The sequence below is a fragment of the Bos mutus genome, chromosome 16 (assembly GCF_027580195.1).
Source record: "Bos mutus isolate GX-2022 chromosome 16, NWIPB_WYAK_1.1, whole genome shotgun sequence".
In the NCBI taxonomy this organism is placed as follows: domain Eukaryota; kingdom Metazoa; phylum Chordata; class Mammalia; order Artiodactyla; family Bovidae; genus Bos; species Bos mutus.
The window spans coordinates 45,008,128-45,029,680 of NC_091632.1; the positions used below are offsets into that span (position 1 = coordinate 45,008,128).

The window sequence follows — 21,553 nt, forward strand, 5'->3', positions numbered from 1 at the left end:
CAAGTATACTGAAGTGGGTTGCCATTTCCTTCTCCAGGGGAATCTTCCCAACCCAGGGATTGAACCTGCCAGGCAGTCTGCAGGATACTGCAGTGTGAGTACCTAGAACTAGGAAGCAGAGTCCTTCTCATCTGAGATGTCTCACAGTACTCTTTCTTGACAGTGCTTTGCTGCCAGTGGACAAAGGAAAGATGTTGAAAGGTTCCATCCCATTTTCAAAGAGCAGGCGAAAATTGTGAGTTTGGAGTTAAGAGGCAATGCACCGACAACTGGCAAAAATCCAAATGTCATTTAGCAGCAGAAAAGGTAAACAATTGTGGTATATTCATACAATGGAATGCTATACCAGAATGAGAATGAATGAACTGATACATACAACACAAAGATTACATACAACATGGTGTTCAAAGAAAGAAGCTGCATATAAAGGAACACTCATGATTCCATGTATACAAAATTCAGAAACCAGACAAATGAGTCTTGGCTGTTAAAGAAGGATCGTAGTTACCTCTATTGGGTGTAGTAACTGGGGGAGGGGGCATGGTGATGGGGAGAAGAGGCTCTTTATCCCCGTTTGGGTGCTGGTTACCTGGGTGTGTTAAGTCTTGTGAGAATTCCTCGAACTGATCCTTATGAATGAAGCACATTTTTGTATGCCTATGTATGCATATATTTATTCATTATAGCTCAGCAAAATTGACTTGACAAATGAGAGGATGTTTACACACCCATGTTCACTGCAGCACTACTCACAGTTCCTCAGTTAGGTTCTCTAATTACCCCTCCTTACAGGAGAAGAAGGGTTTCCCTGATAGCTCAGATGGTAAAACATCTGCCTGTAATGCAGGAGACCAGGGTTCAATATCTGGGTCAGGAAGTTCCTCTGGAGGACGGCATGGCAACCCACTCCAGTATTCTTGCCCGGAGAATCCCCGTGGACGGAGGAGCCTGGAGGGCTACAGTCTATAGGGTCACACAGAATCAGGCATGACTGAAGTGACTTAGCATGCATGCATGAGCAGGAAAGGAAATGGACATGCAGAGAACAGACTTAAGTGACCTAAGACAGAACCAGTAAGTGGAAAAGTCAGGATTCAACCCAGGAGGGCTGGCCTCTGAGTGGGTCTTTTTAACTTTGGGCTGTGCTGCTTCTCCTAAGGTAAACTGGAACATCCAAGTGGGGTCAGGGCAACCACCTGGTGTACGATGCATTTTGCCCACCCTGACCAGATGCCCATGAGGAAGATTGGCCACATGTGTCCTGTTTGACAGTGAAAAGTTCAGGCCACAGACTCCTATGCAGCCTGTAGGCAACCCCTCCCTTGGGGCCCAGATGCAGGTGCTGTTTGAGCCTGATCTTTACTGAGCATTTGGGAAGCCCCTCTCCTGAGACTCCCCGCTGCCCCGACAAGCGGAATTAGTTTTCCTGGTCCCTGTATTCCCTGAGGAGGTGGGTCACTCTTGCTCCCATTGGTCATGCCGTGAGTGTCTCAAGTCACAAGTCAAAGTTAATCCAAGAGTGGGAGGAAGGACAGAGCCCGTGTGACTGGCTCAGGTCCTGCTGAGCGCCAGACCCAAGCTCCTCACAACCTTGGGAACATGGTTGTCCTGTGGCTGGTGCTTCCAGCTGCGCTAGGCACCTTTTTCCTGGGGGTCTTTGTCTGGGCTGTCTTTGAGCACTTCCTCACCACTGATGTCCCCTCTGCTTTACGACATCCTGCCAAGTTCCGATTTCTGCACTGCATATTCGTCTACGTGGTCACTTTGGTGAGTTGGCACTCAGTACCCTCACGAGTTGGAGTGAGCTTTCTCTCTCTCTCTCTGTTCCTCTCTCTAGGTCCCTTGGGGGGACAGGAGGGCCTGTTCTTCTTTCATTTGCTTTCTCTCTCTGTCTTCAGACCCTCCCAAGAAAGACAGACTTTGCTACACAGTGGGCTCTCCCTGTCTGCAAGTCCTGCATCCGTGGAGGAGGGGGGTCGACTACAAGAGATTGAGCATCTAAAGATGTTGGTATCGTGGGGGTCCTGGAACCAAGCCTTCAAGGACACTGAAGGACAGATGGGAGACAGCCCTCTCTTTTGTGTCTGCTATTCTGTTTCTCTCCCTCTTCCCTTCCCATCCTTCCTCTCACCACCCCCCCCCCCACCTCTTTTTCCTTCCTTCAACAGCATTTACTGAATGCCAATCAACGGGCTCATTTCTGAGGCTTCCCAAACTATCCCAGACCCAGCCCCTCCCCTGAAATGGCTCGGAGCCCGACAGAACGAACCTGCTTCACCTACAGCATCTTCCACTTCATAGCACACAGGTGTCCCCCACCCCCAGCAAAGATTGCAAGCACCTGGAAGGCAGGGTCCACCTTATCTATCCCAGGGCCTGGCACCTAGCACATGCTTACTTACCATGTGCTGATCAATCCAGGGAATTCACCCAACATTTAAGAGTGGCCACCCCAGCTGGGCTCACTCTGAGCAGGGGTTTGAGATTTGGGATGAAATGGCACATGCCTAGAGCAGCAGATTTGGGAATAATTTGGCATCTAGTAAGAGGCAGGAAACTTGATTTAATTACAATGTCCCAACCATGGGTGGAGATCAACCAGTTCACACTGATGACCTGCGGGGAGAACAACTGTTGAAGGAAGTGAGAGCTACTCCCTGGCTGTGTGATTTTGGGCAATTAACTTCACCCCTCTGTGCCTTAGTTTCATTATCTCTGAAGCGGGAATAATTGTGTTTCTTCCATCAGGTTGGTAAGAAGATTAAGGTACCAGGTGACAAGGGTTTGGTGATATTTGGCAAATAATGGGCTTCCCAAGTGGCCCAATGGTAAAGAATATGCCTGCCAACCAGGAGACGTGGGTTTGATCCCTGGGTTGGGAAGATCCTCTGGAGTAGGAAATGGCAACCCACTCTGGTATTCTTGCCTGGGAAATTCCCTGGACAGAGGATCCTAGTGGGCTCTAGTCCATGGGGTTGTAAGAAGTCAGACGTGACTGAGCACTGAGCGCATTTGGTAAATAAGTCAAATGTGTTTCTTGGGCTGTTGGGCTGTTTCACCAAGGATACAGATGACTTTCAGAGAAATGAACAAGTCTAGTTTATAATTAGGTGAATGCTACTGCCCCAAGGAGACAGGCTGAGGAAGTGGTATGCACATCTCTCGTATTAATCTTGGCCATGCACTTTGCTGGAGGTCAGGTTGTCTCAAGCCAGCAGCTGCAATCTGCATGAAATTCCAGGCTAGTCTGAGGCCCTTGGACTGAAAACGATGTCCAAGTGGCCCAGAAAACCTGCGATCTTTCCAGCCTTTGGTGATTCTCCTCAGGCGTAGTCCACAAGCCAAACATCTCCTGATGACATCTGCTCCTGGGAGGTTCTGAGATGGGTCTGAGCTTGGCTGTGGAGGCTGAATCCAGCTTGTGAAGTTCCGTCCTGGTCCCCCCAGCCCTGAGCCCTCCTAGAACAGACTGCTCACCACAGGTGACAGGGATAAGCATGGTGATATCCAAGTGGTTCATTTTGTTCCAGAAGACAGATAGATACAGAAGGCAAACAAATTTTAAGGAGAAGGAGGCAAAAACCTAAAAGACTCTACAGCCCAGAAATCAGGTGCATAGTTTTGTAGTCAGACAACTTTGGGTCTGAGCACTGAATCTCCACTTGCTAGTTTTGTGGACTAATGTCTTTGAGACTCTATTTTCTCCTCTAAAATGGTGAGGATAGCTGGAGATGCTTTTTATAGGGGTGAGGTGGGGAGTGAGTGAGAAATGCATTTAAGGTGCAGGGTATAGTGCTGGGTGCTTAGAAAGGACTCCATAAAAATAGATTATTATTATATATATATATATATATATATATATATAAAATCTTTGAAGGCAAAGACACAGCAATTGCTAAAATCATTATCGATTTGAAGGCTATAATGATGACTTCATAATATGAATGGAGAAGGAAATGGCAGCCCACTCCAGTATTCTTGCCTGGAAAATCCATGGATGAATTTTCCATGGTTGGAGGAGCCTGGTGGGCTACAGTCCATGGGGTTGCAAAGAGTCGGACCCAACCCAGTGACTAAACCGCTACCATGAGTGACTTCGGGCTTCCCTGGAGGCTCAGGCAGTAAAGAACCTGCCTGCAGTGCGGGAGACCTGGGTTCGATCCCTGGGTCAGGAAGATCCCTGGAGAAGAGAATGGCAAACTGCTCCGATATTCTTGCCTGGAGAATTCCATGGTCAGAGGAAACCAGTGGGCTACGGTCTATGCGGTTACAAAGAGTTGGACACAACTGAGCGACTAACACACACACACACACAAATGACTTCGGCCTTCCTATAAGATATGAGGATTAATATAGAAAATGCTATAGGGTTCATTTTAAAAGTTAAGCTCTGCTAGAATATTTTGTAAAAGAATCTTAATATTCATCTGAAGTTCTAGACCTCAGGCGTTCCTAAACTACTGATGGTCCCATTTGCAATACTACTAACACATTCCATTTATTTACTTATTTATTTGTGGCTGCACTGGGTTTTCGCTGCTGTGTGTGGGCTTTCTCTAGCTTCAGGGAGTGGGAACTACATCTCACAATGAGATGCTCGGGCTTCTCATTGTGGTGCCTTTTCTTGCTGTGGAGCATGGGCTCTGCAGGGCTCTCGGGCTTCATGGTTGCAGTGTGCAGGCTTAGCTGCCCCGAGGCATGTGGAATCTTCCTGGACCAGGGATTGATCCCGTGTCTCCTGCATTGGCAGGTGGATTTCTATCCACCACACTACCAGGGAAGTTCTGATACATTCTTATAAATAATATTAGATGGGCCAAAAAGTTTGTTTGTGTTTTTCCAGACAATGTTACAGAAATAATATATTATACTTATAGTATTTATATATACATATAACATTTATGCAAACAATATAATATAGATATATAATATTTGTGTACTTATGTTTATATTATATGTATTATATACTTATATAAATATAAAGCCTATTATAAATATTATATATTTATAATATTATAAATAATAATAGACAGTAATCAATCTTCCTAAATTGCCTCTGTCCTAAATGACTAGCTCTGGCAAATGTGAACTCATTTCTGGGAAAAACAAACCAAACCAGACTTCCCTGGTGGTCCAGTGGGTTAAGTGTCCACCTTGCAATGCAGGGGACCTGGTTTTGTCCCTGGTCCGGGAAGATCCCACATGCCACAGAGCATCGAAGCCCATGTGCCACAACTACTGAGCCCGTGCCCCACCACAGGAGAAGCCACCACAATGAGAAGCCCTCACCGCAACTAGAAAATAGCCACTGCTCTCTGCAGCTAGAGAAAGTTCATGCACAGCAATGAAGACCCAGCACAGCCAAATAAATATTAAACAAAAACAAAAACAAATCTGACTTCCTGGTCGTATCTAGTGACCTTTCAGAATGTGGTGCTAAGAGATGTTTATCACCACTTTGCATTGTTCAAGATCCCTGAACCATTTCCACTTCAAGATGCTGGGATGGGCTCCTCGGATGTGGGCCAAGTGGTGGGAAAGGAGGTCATCCTCATGGCCCTGGGAACCTTGCTCTCCTCCAACTTAAGCAGAAAAGTAGTGGTTTTGTTGGGAGTTCCCTTTTGAGAAACCTTAGCCTTGGCAGTGGGGCAGCTGGCATAGGGGTGGGGTTGTCTCCATGGAGGGAATGCACTGGGGCATCCCACAGACCTTGGGCAAGGTCACACCAATGGCTGTGAGCTCACACTTGCCAGAACCCACCAGTGACACACTCCCCATGGGTGGTCACATCTGATTCCCAAGCTTCATCCTCGGGGACTGTAGACCCAATTCTTTTATTTTACAAACGAGGAACACTGAAGCTCAGAGAAGGGAACGCTTGAGGTCTTTCAGTGAGATAGCGGTAGGTAGAGCTAAGTCTCAGAGAAAGCAATGGCACCCCACTCCAGTACTCTTGCCTGGAAAATCCCATAAATGGAGGAGCCTGGTAGGCTGCGGTCCATGGGGTCGCTAAGAGTCAGACATGACTGAGCAACTTCACTTTCACTTTTCACTTTCATGCATTGGAGAAGGAAATGGCAACCCACTCCAGTGTTCTTGCCTGGAAAATCCCAGGGATGGGGGAGCCTGGTGGGCTGCCATCTATGGGGTGCACAGAGTTGGACATGACTGAAGCGACTTAGCAGCAGCAGCAGCAGAGCTAAGTCTTGAATTCGAATCTGCTTGATTCCAGAACCCAAGCTGTTTCTAGTTTAGTGATTGAGAACATAAATTCTGTATCTTACTCATTGATGGGCAAGGCACTTGACCTTGGTATGCCTCACTTGCCCCATCTGCAAAATGGAACTGATAATTGTGCTTGACTTAGAAGGGTTGCTGAACAGTTTGAGCCAGGTAATAACCTAAAGCCAGGATTGGCATGTCGCAGGTGACAGGTAAGTGTCAGCTGTTCTTACTGTGTTCAGTGTTATCATCCCGTGCTATTTTCTTTCTGACATAGACACATACATATTCCATGTGAGGTCCATAGAAGAGATGATCTGACATGGTTGAAATGCATTTATTACATGTGATACAATACCATGTAACTACATCTCATGAAATATTTCACTATTTGTTTGCTTATAACCAGAGTGACCATAAGTTTAAAAACAATGGACTTCTTTTCACATTTGGCAGATAGATGGCCCTGGTACCATTGATCCCTCCTCCTGAGCCCATGGACTTCTCTGATAGGTCAGTTGGTAAAGAATCCACCTGCAATGCAGGGGACCCCAGTTTGATTCCTGGGTTGAGAAGATCTGCTGGAGAAGGAATAGGCTACCCACTTCAGTATTCTTGGGCTTTCCTTGTGGTTCAGCTGGTAAAGAATCTGTCTGCAATGTGGGAGACCTGGGTTTGATCCCTAGGTTGGGAAGATCCCCTGGAGAAGGGAAAGGCTACCCACTCCAGTATTCTGGCCTGGAGAATTCAATGGAGTGTATAGTCCATGGGGTTGCAGAGAGTCGGAAACAACTGAATGACTTTCACTTTCTTTCCTGAACCCATGGCTGCTGCTGCTGCTGCTGCTAAGTCACTTCAGTCGTGTCCGACTCTGTGTGACCCCATAGATGGCAGCCCACCAGGCTCCCTCGTCCCTGGGAGTCTCCAGGCAAGAACACTGGAGTGGGTTGCCATTTCCTTCTCCAATGCATGAAAGTGAAAAGTGAAAGGGAATTTGCTCAGCCGTGTCCGACTCTTCGTGACCCCATGGACCACAGCCTACCAGGCTGTTCCGTCCATGGGATTTCCCAGGCAAGAGCACTGGAGTGGGCTGCCATCGCCTTCTCCGCAGACATCCCTAATTGGTCCCATTACTTTTTTCTGTTGAACACAAATGTGGCTTAAGCATCTGTCCTAATCCACGGGGGCAATGATGGTGTTAACCCAGGTGTTAACCTGTCTCTGCCATCTCAAGCTGGGGGCCAAAGAGAGCAAGGTTGCCAGTCATCTTGCCTTGGACATTGGCTTTGATGAGCTCAGTGCCCAACCACTCAGCCCAAACGTGGGCTAGCTCTTTGGCAAATTCTTACCACTGTTCAACCAAGAGCTTTTGGGAGGAAATTCTGCAAACCCGACCCTTTATCTGGACACGCTCTGCAGAGCCTGTCGCTTGCTGATGAGCCCTGGGGCCATGCTTTGAGGCACACGAGAAACTGCAAGAACATCCTAGCAGTTACAAGGAGCAGGAGTCATCTACCATTCAGATAGACCCTAACCTCCCTAATCTCTCCCTCTCTTTCTCCTACCTCTAACAGGGGAATATATTTAAGAAGATAGGGGTTTGCTCCCTGCTCAGATTTCTCCAGTTTTTGCAGAAGAGTGTGAGAATCAAGGAGGATCCTGCGCTCGTGGTAACCAACCTGCGTTTTGGGACCATACCAGTCAGGCTGTTCCAGCCCAAGACACCCTCCCCCAGCCCCCAGCGAGGCATCATCTTCTTCCATGGAGGAGCCGCCTTAGCGGGGAGCCTGGGTAAGATCCTCTGCTGTGGCTTCACCAAGGAAGAGCCTCATCCACACACACAGCTTTGCCCCCTACCCCTCCTATGGGAACCTTGTTGGAGTTTCTCCAAGAAATCAGAAATGGATTGCCATTTCCTTCTCCAGAAAAAAAAATCAGCAGTTGGAGATTTTTATTGGGAGTCCAGACTATGGGCTTTGGGCTCAAGTCAGCAGATGGTGTGGAAATGTTCTTTTTTATACTGTGATAGTCTAGGTCAAGGAGAGGGTGGTGAAGTGGCTGGGGAGGTGAGGGGGGTGGAGATGGCATTTATGGCCCTGCAGTATTGACTCTGCTCCCCTCCCCCTGCTCACCACTCACAGCTATTGCTAGTCCTATCTGTTCTTCCCCCACAATATTTCTCAAATGCACACGTTTCTTGCAGGCTCTGCAAGATCACTGTGATCTTTCTCTTGCCACATCCCTTTACTCCCACATCTCAGCAACTGCTCTCCCCCATCACTCCTGGCCCTTCATGGTCTCATCCTCACCCAGTAGCCAGAAGGAGTTCATAAAAGCATAAGTTGGAACTTGTCTGTCTTGCACTGAAACCCTTCCTGTGGCTTTCCAGCTGTTTTGTTTTGTTTTTAATACTTTTATTTATTTTTGGCTGTGCTGAGTCTTCTTTGCTGCTCGGGCTTTTCTCTAGTTTTGGTGAGTGGGGGCTACTCTCTAGCTGTGGTGCATTGGCTTCTTACTGCAGTGCCTTCTTCTTCTGGCTCACTGGCTCTAGAGAGCAGGCTCAATGACTATGGCACACAGAATTAGTTGCTCAACGACATGCAGGATCTTCCCGGACCAGGGATCGAACCCATATCTCCTGCACTGGCAGGTGAATTCTTTACCACTAAGCCACCAGGGAAGCCCTAGGGTCTTTTTTCAAAAGATAAGTTTATTTGTCATTTTTGTCTGCGCTAGGTCTTCATGGCTATGTGCGGGCTTTCTCTAGTTGCAGCAAGCGTGGGCCACTGTGCTGCAGTGTGCAGGCTTCTTTCTGAGGCGGCTTCTCTTGTTGCAGAGCACAGACTCTAGGGCACTTGGGCTTCAGTAGTTGTGGCACATGGGGTTAGTTGCCCTGTGGCATGTGGGATGTTGGTTCCCAGACCCGGGAACGAAGCCACATCCCTGCATTGGAAGGCAGATTCTTAACCACTGGCCCACCAGGCAAGACCCCTCCAGAGTCTTTAGATGAAACCTGAACTCCCCCAGTAGCTGGTGCTGGCCCTTCAGACCTCTCCTGCCTGCTCACCTGGGCCTCCCAGCGGCTTGGAGCGATCACTCTGTGGCAACCACGCTGCTTGTGCAGCAGACAGTCCAGGCTCCTTCTCTCGGAATCTCTCTCTCTTGCTGTTTCCCGACCTCCAGAGTTGTCTCCCTGCACTCCCTCACTTTGCAGGACTGGTGACCCCTTCTTTATTCTTCCAGTTCGATCTCAAAAGTCCCTCCCCAGAGTGGCCTCCTGGACATCTTCTCTAAAGAACTCTCCCTACCCACTCTAGTGCCCTGCACTATGCCCAGGGTCCATCCATCCTTGACATCATCCTTTAACATTTTCTTCATGGCAGTTGTCACAATCTGAATGTATCTCCTTCCTCCAGGTGTTTCCTTATTTACTGTCTGCATCCCCCAACTGAGAATGGAAAGTCTGAGAGTGCAAGAAAGACTTCTGTTTTGCTTGTTGCAGGACTCCAGGGCCAGACCCATGGTTTTATTTTTTGAATGAATGTATAAGCATAAGATCTCTTCAAGAAAATTGGATATAGCAAGGGAACATTTCACGCAAGGATGGGCACAATAAAGGACAGAAATGATAAGGACCTAACAGAAGCAGAAGAGATTAAGAAGTGGTAAGAATACACAGAATTATATAGAAAAGGTCTTAATGACCTGGATAACCATGGTGGTATGGTCACTCACCTGGAGCCAGACATCCTGGAGTATGAAGTCAAGTGGGCCTTACAAAGTATTACTACAAACAAAACCAGAGGAAGTGATGGGGAATTCTAGCTGAGTTATTTAAAATTCTAAAAGATGCTGCTGCTAAAGTGTTGCACACAAATTTGGATAATTCAGCAGTGGCCACAGGACTGGAAAATGTCAGTTTTCATTCCAATCCCAAAGAAGGGCAATGCCAAAGAATGTTCAAACTACTGGACAATTGTGCTCATTTCACATGCTAGCAAGATAATGCTCAAAATCCTCCAAGCTAGTCTTCAATAGTATGTGAACCAAGAACTTCCAGATGTACAAGCTGTGTTTAAAAAAGGCAGAGTAACTAGAGATCAAACTGCCAACATCCCTTGGATCATATAAAAAGCAAGAGAATTCCAGAAAAACATCTACTTCTGCTTCTTTGACTATGCTAAAGCCTTTGACTGTGTGGATCACAACAAACTGTGGAAAATTCTTAAAGAGATGGGAATACCAGACCACCTTACCTGTCTCTTGAGAAACCTATATGTGGGTCAAGAAGAAACAGTTAGAATTGGACATGGAACAATGGACTGGTTCAAAATTAGGAAAGGAGTATGTCAAGGCTATATATTGTCACCCTGCTTATTTTACTTATATGCAGAGTATATCTTGGAAAATGTCAGGCTGGATGAATCACAAGCTGGAATCAAGATTGCTGGTAGAAATATCAACAATCTCGGATATGCAGATGATACCACTCTAATGGCAGAAAGTGAAGAGGAACTAAAGGATTTCTTGATGGTAGTGAAAGAAAAGAATGAAAAAGCTGGCTTAAAACTCAATGTTCAAAAAACTAAGATCATGGCATCTGGTCCCATCATTTCATGGCAAAAAGAAGGGGAAAAATTGGAAGCAGTGACAGGTTTTATTTTCCTGGGCTCCAAAATCACTGAAGATGGTGACTGCAGCCATGAAATTAAAAGATGTTTGCTCCTTGGAAGGAAAGTTATGACAAACCTAGACAGTGTATTAAAAAGTAGTGACATCACTTTTCTGACAGGGGTCCATATAGTCAAAGCTATGGCTTTTCCAGTCGTCATGTACTGGATGTGAGAGGTGGACCATAAAGAAGGCTGAGTTCTGAAGAATTGATGCTTTCAAATTCTCCAGGTGCTGGAGAAGAGTCTTGAGAATCCTTTGGCCTGCAAGGAGATCAAATCAGTTAATCCTAGAGGAAATCAACCTTGAATATTCACTGGAAAGACTGATGCTGAAGCTGAAGCTCCAATACTTTGACCAGCTGATGCGAACTGACTCACTGGAAAAGACCCTGATGCTGGGAGATTAAAAGCAAAAGAAGGGAGTGGCAGAGGATGAGATGGTTTATAGCATCACCAACTCAATGGACATGAATTTGAGCAAACTCTGGGAGATAGTGGAGGACAGAGGGCCTGGTGTGCGACAGTCCTTGGGGGTCCCAAAATGTCAAACACAATTTAGGACCTGAACAAAAACAATGAACACATGAATACATAGATGGATGGATGGGTGAATAACTGGGTAAAGGGATATAAACCAACCGTCAAACGGGAGGATGGAGAGATGGCCACACAGGGGAAAATTTGCCCATGTGAAGAGATTAGCTGTCCCATTACATGTTCCCTGACATTAGGCTGTACCGCCACCTGGTGGTAGAATATAATATCTGAACTTGCTGCCTGGATGCTGAGTATCTGCTTTGTGGGACTTCACTGGTGGCTCAGTGGTAAAGAATCTGCCTGCAATACAGGAGACACTGGAGATGACGGTTCATTCCCTGGGTCAGGAAGATCCCCTGAAGGAAATGGTAACCTGGCAACCAACACCAGTGTTCTTGCCAGGAGAATTCCCTGGACAGAGAAGCCTGGTGGGCTGTAGTCTGTGGCGAGCACACATGCACACATCTCCTTTGCACTGGCCCCCTTGTCCAAGATCACTCTTCCCTTTCAGAGGCCTCTGGGAGCACTCCATTTTTTGTCTGTGACTGTTCCTCTTCCTCTGCAGAGGAATGACATTACTGCCAAAAGTAACAGCAGGACTCACTCAGCAAATATTTTTTAAGGACCTACTATGTGTCAGACCCTCTTTGAGGCCCAGGGGACATTGTGGAGAACAAGAAAGGTCCTCATGGAGCTTACCCAAACAATGGGGCCGAGCAGTGAAAGAAAAACAAGTGTGTGTGTGCTCAGTCGCTTCAGCCGTGTCCGCCTCTTTGTGACCCCGTGGACTGTAGCTCGCCAGGCTCCTCTGTCCATGGGATTCTCCAGGCAAGAATACTGGTGTGGGTTGCCATGCCCTCCTCCAGGGATCTTCCCGACCCAGGGATCGAACCTCATCTCCTGCATTGACAGGTGGATTCCTTACCACTGAGCCACCTGGGAAGCCCACATATATATATATATATATATATATATATATATATAGGTATATATATATGTATATATATATAATTATTATTCACATTCCAGGGCAGACATGCCCGCCTTCCCTCATCTTGGCTTTGTCTGTTTCAAAGCACCAAGCCTTCTAACTCCAAGGTTTCCCCTCCCGTCAAAGAAAACATTGTGGCTGGTGAGCCCCAAGGCATATCTGCTCCCCGACATTCAGGAGACTTGGGTGGATTCAGGTGTCTGATTTTAAACTTTTTCTGTTGTCCAGGCAGAAGTGGCCAGAGTCACTTCAAGGGAAGCAAGAACAGGAAGAGAGGGGAGCTGTCACACCTAGTGCCAGCATTGCTGGTAGCTCTTCCTGTGAGCTGGGGGGCAGTGCTGGGCCCCGTGGGCACCAATCCTGGGACAGGCTACTCACAGGCAGCTGCTGCTGTGTTGGTTTTGTCTTGCAGACATATACCACAGCCTGTGTGGTTCTCTAGCCCGGGAGACCGACTCTGTGCTGCTGGCAGTTGGGTGAGTTGCTGGAGAAAGTTAATGGGTGTTACCTGGTGGCAGAAGGTAGGGTGAGGCCCCAGATGATTTGCAGAACAGAGGTCCTAATCCTGGAGAGACATTCTTGCACATGCGTCCATGGAGACAGGCACGGTAGCATTCAAAACAGCCTAAACCAGAAACAGCCCAAAAGCCCATCAGCAGGGAGTACATGAATCAACGGTGGTGCTGTCAGCGTCACGTTACACTCACTGAGGCATTATGGGATATGGTGGAGCTGTTCAAATAAGTGAACCAGAAGGCACACCCATAATGTGGATGAATCTTGGAAGTATAAAATTTAGTGAGAAAATTTTCAAAAAATTACGTAAAGCGAGATACTCTGTCTACAGAATGAAAAACAATTAAAATCAGAGCAACACTTTTAAGGAATATGCATAGGCACAATGAAATTATGTAAAAAGGGAAGAAAAAGAATGATGGTTACGTGATTCAGGGTAACCATTCCCTCAAATGGGGCAGGCAGTGAGATGGGATGGTGCTGGGGGTATTAGAGGGTTGGCTGAAGATTCTGAAGGTTCTGGTTAATATCCTAGCTGTTCTCTGGGGCAATGATGCTTTTCACATTGTTAAAATGAATAACTAACGAACTTATGAACTAACTAGCTAGCTAATTAACTCCCGACCATGAAGGGACTAATGTTGGAAGCATCTCAAGGAAGCCATAACTCTGGGCACCTGGAGTTCTTTGAAAATAGGAGAGGGCTTTTGAGTGAATGGAAGGGGCTGTGGGGACCACTCACCAGAATTCTGGTTCTTAATCCAACAGATCACAAGTCACAGGGAAACTGTTTAGAGAACACAAGTGAGAGAAGCTAAAAATGCCCCCTCTAGATTCAACCTCTAAAACAAGCCCCCTCAAACAAAGCAACTTCCTCAGTATCCCTGGTTTCCTTGATGAGATGGAGGAAGATAGCATCTTTCCGGTCCTCATCATCGTACCTCCCGGCCAGATGAGCCTCATGTCCGACATTCCACAGTTAGAGTGTCCACCAGACTCTACATCTCTGAGGGCTTAGTGATAATAAAAACATGCCTTGAACACATAAAGGTGTTAATAAGCACCTCCGCTAATACCTTGTAGGAAATTGCTGAGGATGTTATTCTTGGGCTTCCCAGGTGGCACTAATACTAAAGAATCTGCCTGCCAATGCAGTTCAGTTCAGTTGAGTCGCTCAGTTGTGTCGGACCCTTTGTGCACACTAGGCCTCTCTGGCCGTCACCAACTCTCGGAGTTTACTCAAACTCATGTCCATAGGGTTGGTGATGCCATCCAACCATCTCATCCTCTGTTGCCCCCTTCTCCTCCCACCTTCAGTCTTTCCCAGCAACAGGGTCTTTTCAAATGAGTCAGTTCTTCACATCAGGTGGACAAAGTATTGGAGTTTGAGCTTCAGCATCAGTCCTTCCAGTGAGTATTCAGGACTGATTTCCTTTAGGATGGACTGGTTGGATCCCCTTGCTGTCCAAGGGACTCTCAAGAGTCTTCTCCAATACCACAGTTCAAAAGCATCAATTCTTCGGCACTCAGCTTTCTTTATCGTCCAACTCTCACATCCACACATGTCTACTTGAAAAACCATAGCTTCAACTAGACAGATCTTTGTTGGCAAAGTAATGTCTCTGCTTTTGAATATGCTGTCTAGGTTGGCCATAACTTTTCTTCCAAGGAGCAAGCGTCTTTTAATTTCATGGCTGCAATCACCATCTGCAGTGATTTTGGAGCCCAAGAAAATAAAGTCTGTCACTATTTCCATTGTTTCCCCGTCTATTTTCCATGAAGTGATGGGACCGGATGCCACGATCTTAGTTTTCTGAATGTTGAGTTTTAAGTCAACTTTTTCACTCTCCTCTTTCACTTTCATCAAGGGGCTCTTTAGTTCTTCTTCACTTTCTGCCATAAGGGTGGTGTCATCTGCATATCTGAGGTTATTGATATAATCTCTAGATTGGGAAGATCCCCTGGAGGAGGAAATGGCAACCCACTCCAAAATTCTTGCCTGGAAAATCCCACGGACCGAGGAGCCTGGTGGGCTACAGTCCATGGGTTGCAGAATCGGACATGACGGAGCACACTGTTGTACTGCATATTGTACTGTTATTCTAGACAGCTGAAAAGGCTTGGCATACAGGTTTTGATAAGCTAGGCTGGGGGAGGAAGAAAGGCAGGTAAGGTTCTTCAGGTTGCCAGGGGCTGCAGGTGGATGGTGCCTGGGGGGAAATGCCCCGAGAACCCTAAGGGGACATGATCATGGTCTGGGTGCTCCCTGATTTTTTGTCAAGACATAATGGAGTGTCTTAAGTAAGATCCTGGAGAGTATGTGTTTGAAAGAGTTGTCTTTTAGCCATCTGGCTCTGCAGAGCCTTCATCCCTGAAGGTGGGCGGGCAAGACAGAGTCCAAGGAGGTGTAGGCATTTCTGTTTCCTACTCTAGCAGGCCTGGGGTTCTGCAATAGAAAGCGCATGCTATTTCATGACGTCAGGTTTGTATGTTTGACATTTGATGAGTCACATTCACTTCTGGGGCTTCCCTCGTGGCTCAGTGGTAAAGGATCTGCCTGCAATGCAGGAGACCTGTTTGATCCCTGGGTCGGGAAGATCCCCTGGAGGATAGCATTGCAATCCACCTCAGTACTCTTGCCTAGAGAATCCCATGGACAGAGGAGCCTGGCGGGCTGCACTCCATGGGGTCACATAGAGTTAGACACGACTGAAATGACTAAGCAGCAGCATTCGCTTCTAGGCGTGGCAAAGTGCAAGCTGAAGCTTGTGCTTGCTGCTTACAGGTGCTGGGCCCATCTCACCGTGAGGACTCCACAGAGGCGCATGTGCCTTACCTGCGTTTAAGTGGGAACCCATACTGATAACACTGAATTATTCATCACTATATTGCTTATTGCAGAAATGTGGCAAAGTTATAAGCAATCAACCCACCCTACTCTTTATTTTTTTTAAATATATTTATCTATTTGGCTGCTCCAGGTCCTAGTTGTGGCATGTGGGGTCTATTTCCCTGACCAGGGATGGAACCTAGGCCCCCTGAACTGGGAGTATGGAATCTTAACCACTGGACCACGAGGGAAGTCCCCAAATTGTGTTCTTAAAAATGATGCTTTAGGAAACCTTTTATAGGAAATAAAATCCAAGGTCAAATAGAAGGTAGTGGTTTTCAAACTGGGTTCCGTGGAGCACTAGGGCTTCCCTCACTGTCTCAGAGGTGGGTCCGGAGGTCAAAGAAAAAGAAGTAGTGGGGGATTCAGGTGTCTTATCTTTGGGCAAAACAAGAACAACTGCATCTACCTTTTTTATTTGGTGGAGCTCCAGGTATCATTTTAATAAAAAAATAATTTTTTTTGTTCTAAATAAGTTTGAAAGTCACTAGCCTAAGGTGTCATTTTTCCTTATGGAATTCTCAATTTAATCTTACAAGTAGAATGAGGTTTTTTTTTTTTTTAATGCTTTTAAGTGATCGGTTGCAAGAACTGAAAAGACAACTAGCAACAGCCTCAAATAAAAATTTAAGATAACAACCATATTTTAAATAAGTTCTCTAATCCTAGTTTAGCTAAGCTGTTAACTGGTTTAGCCAAGCTGTTTCTATTTTTTAAATGTATTCCTTTCCGTTATTCCAGTCTTGATTCATGTGTTAGTTAGCTTGTGTTAGGCCGGGGTTCAATCTCTGGGTAAGGAAGATCCCCTGGAGAAGGAAATGGCACCCCACTCCAGTACTCTTGCCTGGAAAATTCCATGGATGAAGGAGCCTTGTAGGCTACAGTCCATGGGGTTGCGAAGAGTCGGACATGACTGAGCAACTTCACTTTCACTTTACTATTTTTAGAAGTTCACCTGCTCTCCCAGCCTTATTGAACTATAATGATATATGCATGATGTCAATTTAAGGTGTTCAACATGTTGGTTTTGATATACTTACATACTGCAGTATGACTGCTACCATCATATCACAGAATTGGCATTTCTTTTCATGGTGAGAACCTTTAAGATCTACTCTCTTAGCAACTTTCAAGTATATAAAATATTATTGTTAACTATAGTCACTATCCTGTACTGTAGATCCCCAGGACTTGTTGATCTTATAACTGGAAGTTTGTATCATTTGACCACCACCTCCTCATTTCCCTCACCAGCCCAGAGCCCCTGGTAACCACCACTCAACTCTCTGTCTCTCTGAGTTTTGGCTCCTTTAGATCCTATGTATAAGTGATGTCATACAGTGTTCGTCTTTCTCTTCTGACTTATTTCACCCAGTATAACATCCTGGTTTCATCCAAGTTGTTGCAAATGGCAGGATTTCCTTCTTTCTTATGGCTAAACAATGTTTCAATTTATATGGAACATCTAGATCAGATCAGATCAGATCAGATCAGTCGCTCAGTTGTGTCCGACTCTTTGCAACCCCATGAATCGCAGCACGCCAGGCCTCCCTGTCCATCACCAACTCCCGGAGTTCACCGAGACTCACGTCCATTGAGTCAGTCATGCCATCCAGCCATCTCATCCTCTGTCGTCCCCTTCTCCTCTTGCCCTCAATCCCTCCCAGCATCGGAGTCTTTTCTAATGAATCAACTCTTCACATGAGGTGGCCAAAGTATTGGAGTTTCAGCTTTAGCATCATTCCTTCCAAAGAAATCCCAGGGCTGATCTCCTTCAGAATGGACTGGTTGGATCTCCTTGAAGTCCAAGGGACTCTCAAGAGTCTTCTCCAACACCACAGTTCAAAAGCATCAATTCTTTGGCGCTCAGCCTTCTTCACAGTCCAACTCTCACATCCATACATGACCACAGGAAAAACCATAGCCTTGACTAAACGAACCTTTGTTGGCAAAGTAATGTCTCTGCTTTTGAATATGCTATCTAAGTTGGTCATAACTTTCCTTCCAAGGAGTAAGCGTCGTTTAATTTCATGGCTGCAGTCACCATCTGCAGTGATTCTGGAGCCCCCAAAAATAAAGTCTGCCACTGTTTCCACTGTTTCCCCATCTATTTCCCATGAAGTGATGGGACCAGATGCCATGATCTTCGTTTTCTGAATGTTGAGCTTTAAGCCAACTTTTTCACTCTCCACTTTCACTTTCACCAAGGGGCTTTTTAGTTCCTCTTCACTTTCTGCCATAAGGATGGTGTCATCTGCATATCTGAGGTTATTGATGTTTCTCCCAGCAATCTTGATTCCAGCTTGTGTTTCTTCCAGTTCAGTGTTTCTCATGATGTACTCTGCATATAAGTTAAATAAACAGGGTGACAATATACAGCCTTGACGAACTCCTTTTCCTATTTGGAACCAGTCTGTTGTTCCATGTCCAGTTCTAACTGTTGCTTCCTGACCTGCATACAGATTTCTCAAGAGGCAGGTCAGGTGGTCTGGTATTCCCATCTCTTTCAGAATTTCCCACAGTTTATTGTGATCCACACAGTCAAAGGCTTTGGCATAGTCAATAAAGCAGAAGTAGATGTTTTTCTGGAACTCTCTTGCTTTTTCCATGATCCAGCGGATGTTGGCAATTTGATCTCTGATTCCTCTGCCTTTTCTAAAACCAGCTTGAACATCAGGAAGTTCACAGTTCACATATTGCTGAAGCCTGGCTTGGAGAATTTTGAGCATTACTTTACTAGTGTGTGAGATGAGTTCAATTGTTCAGTAGTTTGAGCATTCTTTGGCATTGCTTTTCTTTGGGATTGGAATAAAAACTGACCTTTTCCAGTCCTGTGGCCACTGCTGAGTTTTCCAAATTTGCTGGCATATTGAGTGCAGCACTTTCACAGCATCATCTTTCAGGATTTGGAATAACTCCACTGGAATTCCATCACCTCCACTAGCTTTGTTCATAGTGATGCTTTCTAAGGCCCACTTGACTTCACATTCCAGGATGTCTGGCTGTAGGTCAGTGATCACACCATTGGAACATCTAGAAGTCCATATTAAAGCTCCTTCTCTGTGCCCTTGAATTCCTGTGAGGAGACACATTTGGGGGCTTAGACAGACATCCAGGACGCTGACCATCAGTCTCTGGCACTGGGTCTGCCACAGCCCCAGTTGTGTCTGTTTTCTGACTGCCTACCTTCGCTATACCTTCAGTGTCAGAACAGTTCCCAAACCCCTTCTTCCCTTCCTGCAGCCCCATAAAAGAAGGCAACTCTGAGTCATTGGTGGGAACAAACCTTGGTCCATTACATTCTTCTTTAAAAAAAAATTCTACCTGAAAGAAACTTGCCCTTGACTTTCATTTTGGTTTCTCCTATCCTTTTCTTTCATGAGTGGCAGCAGCTTCATCGGCCTTTCTCGACACTGCTGGTCGTTTTACTTATGATGTGAACAGCTTTCTAAGTTGCACGTTTTTTCCTTGTTGTTCAAATCTCTTATTTTTTTAAATGGAGGAAAATTGCTTTATAGTATTGTGTTGGTTTCTGCCATACAACAACCTGAATCAGTCATAATTATATATATCCCCTCCCTCTGGAGCCTCCTCCCCTGACCCCCCTACCCCCCATCCCACTCCTCTAGGTCATCATAGAGTGCCAGGCAGGGCTCCCTGTGCTGCATAGCACAAGCTGCACATTCTTGTATGGAGCGTTTCCATCTATGGAAAGTAGACAGAGCATAGTTTTGGAATCAAGGATCCCTGCCCACAAGTTAAGGAAAGGTTCTTCACATCCTCATATGCAAAAAGTAGGGGTAAGCACCCTTACCTCAGAGGGCCATTCTGAAGGTGTAATTAGAAACACCATTGCAAGAGGGAGTGGAAAGTAACATGGCTTCCCAGCGACCCCTGTTCACACAGGTGTGCTTCTGTCCCCTGCTTACTCAGGTACTGCAAGCTTCCTGATCACCATTACCATACCATTTCCAATGATTGCCTGAATGCCTCCATTCACTTCCTGAAGACCCTGGGAACATATGGGGTGGATTCCTCCCGGGTTGTGCTCTGTGGAGACAGTGTTGGGGCAGGAGTAGCGGCCTTGATCTCCCAGATCTTGGTGGGCAGGTTGGATCTTCCTCAAATCCGGGCCCAGGTCCTGATTTATCCTCTCCTCCAAATCATCAATTTTCAACTGCCATCCTTTCACCAGAACTCACACATTCCATTCCTCACCCAGAAGTTCATGATAACTTGCATGTTTAGATACCTGCTTATCGACTCCTCCTGGTGGGATGCCATCGTGACCGGGGTTTTATTCCCCCCAAAGTCTGGAAGAAGTACCGAAAGTGGCTCAGCACTGACAACCTACCCAACAGGTTCAAGAAGACAGGCTGCCAACCTGTGTTTCCTGCCCCTTTTAATGGGGCTGCCTATCTAGAAAACAAACACTTGTTAGATGTGGAAAATTCACCCCTTGTAAGGGATGATGAGATCATAGGCCAGCTTCCGGAGGCCTTCCTGGTGAGCTGTGAGAATGATATGCTCCGTGATGACGCCTTGCTCTATAAGAAGCGTTTGGAGGATCAGGGGGTCCCTGTGAAGTGGTACCATGTGGAGGATGGCTTTCATGGATCACTGATGTTGTTTGATAAGAAGTCGTTCTCTTTCCCATGCTCCCTGAAAATTATGAATGCTATAGTCAGTTATATAAAGAGCATAATGTAAGGTTGCGGCTCTGAGTAGGGCATAGCCATTATGGATTCTGCTACAAGAGATTCTCAGTCAGTGCTTACTCTGCAAGGGAAGGGTGAGAAGGAAGCTAAGAACAGTCATGCTTAGTATTTGAGAAAATCCAAATTGTTTCCTTTCAGTGCCAACAGTGTTCAATTCTGGATCTAGCAACATTCTCTAACCTTCTCATTCAAGTGAAATAAATACTCAATGGAGAAAAAAAAAATGCCTTTAAAGTTTCTCAACACTCTGACACACAAGACCTCTGCTGAATGAATGTTGACAACTGTCCGTGATGGGTATATACCCATAAAGCTGAAGTATTGCTTGGGGCTAACATCTCCTTTGGAGGAGGGGGCAACTAATTGTTCCTGGGGCCAAAGGTTCATCAGCCAAATTCAAACATTTTGTTTACAGATTGATTCCAGTTGGCCTGAGAGATGCTGTTGCAACAAAACTCTGCCCTCAGCGTAACCACATTTGATCTGGACTAATCCCAGGGACGGAGGAGCCTGGTGGGCTGCCATCTATGGGGTCGCACAGAGTTGGACACGAATGAAGTGACTTAGCAGCAGCAGCAGCAAAGGGACATTTTAGAGGAGCTTATGAGAAAGGGAGAGGTGAGAAGAGGCAAGAGGAAGGCAGTGAGGAAAAGGGTGGGCTCTGGGGGCGGGGGGCTTCTCCTGGGCTTAAGTCTTTGATCTGAATTCCAAAATTAGGTCACTAGCTATCAAAAGGCAGGGTCTTAGAGCCAGGGCTATCTTGGGAATCTCTGTATGCCATCTGAGATATGGAAACTGCATTTCCTAAAGCAGTAAGATGTCAGCCTTCTTTCTCTACTGAACTTATATCTTGGTCTCACTTTTACAAAGAATCTTGCCTTCACTTGGCCCATACCACTTTCTCTGCTTGCAGGGAAAAGAGGAAGAGAATAGGAAGAGAATATTTGTATTGCATGTTGGGGGCAGTCCACATTAGTTTGGGTTCGTGTTTCCTAGCCATATTTGT

The 21,553-nt window shown here is 46.1% G+C and overlaps 1 protein-coding gene across 1 annotated transcript; it reads left to right on the plus strand.

Moving 5' to 3' along the window:
• The first annotated feature begins 1,599 nt into the window (after positions 1 to 1,599).
• Positions 1,600 to 20,539, plus strand: AADACL4 (arylacetamide deacetylase like 4). Its single transcript, XM_005889204.2, is given in 5 exon segments — positions 1,600 to 1,767; positions 7,797 to 8,013; positions 12,836 to 12,899; positions 19,763 to 20,124; positions 20,127 to 20,539. Coding segments are annotated over 5 exon segments (1,224 nt in total).
• The last annotated feature ends 1,014 nt before the right edge of the window (positions 20,540 to 21,553 follow it).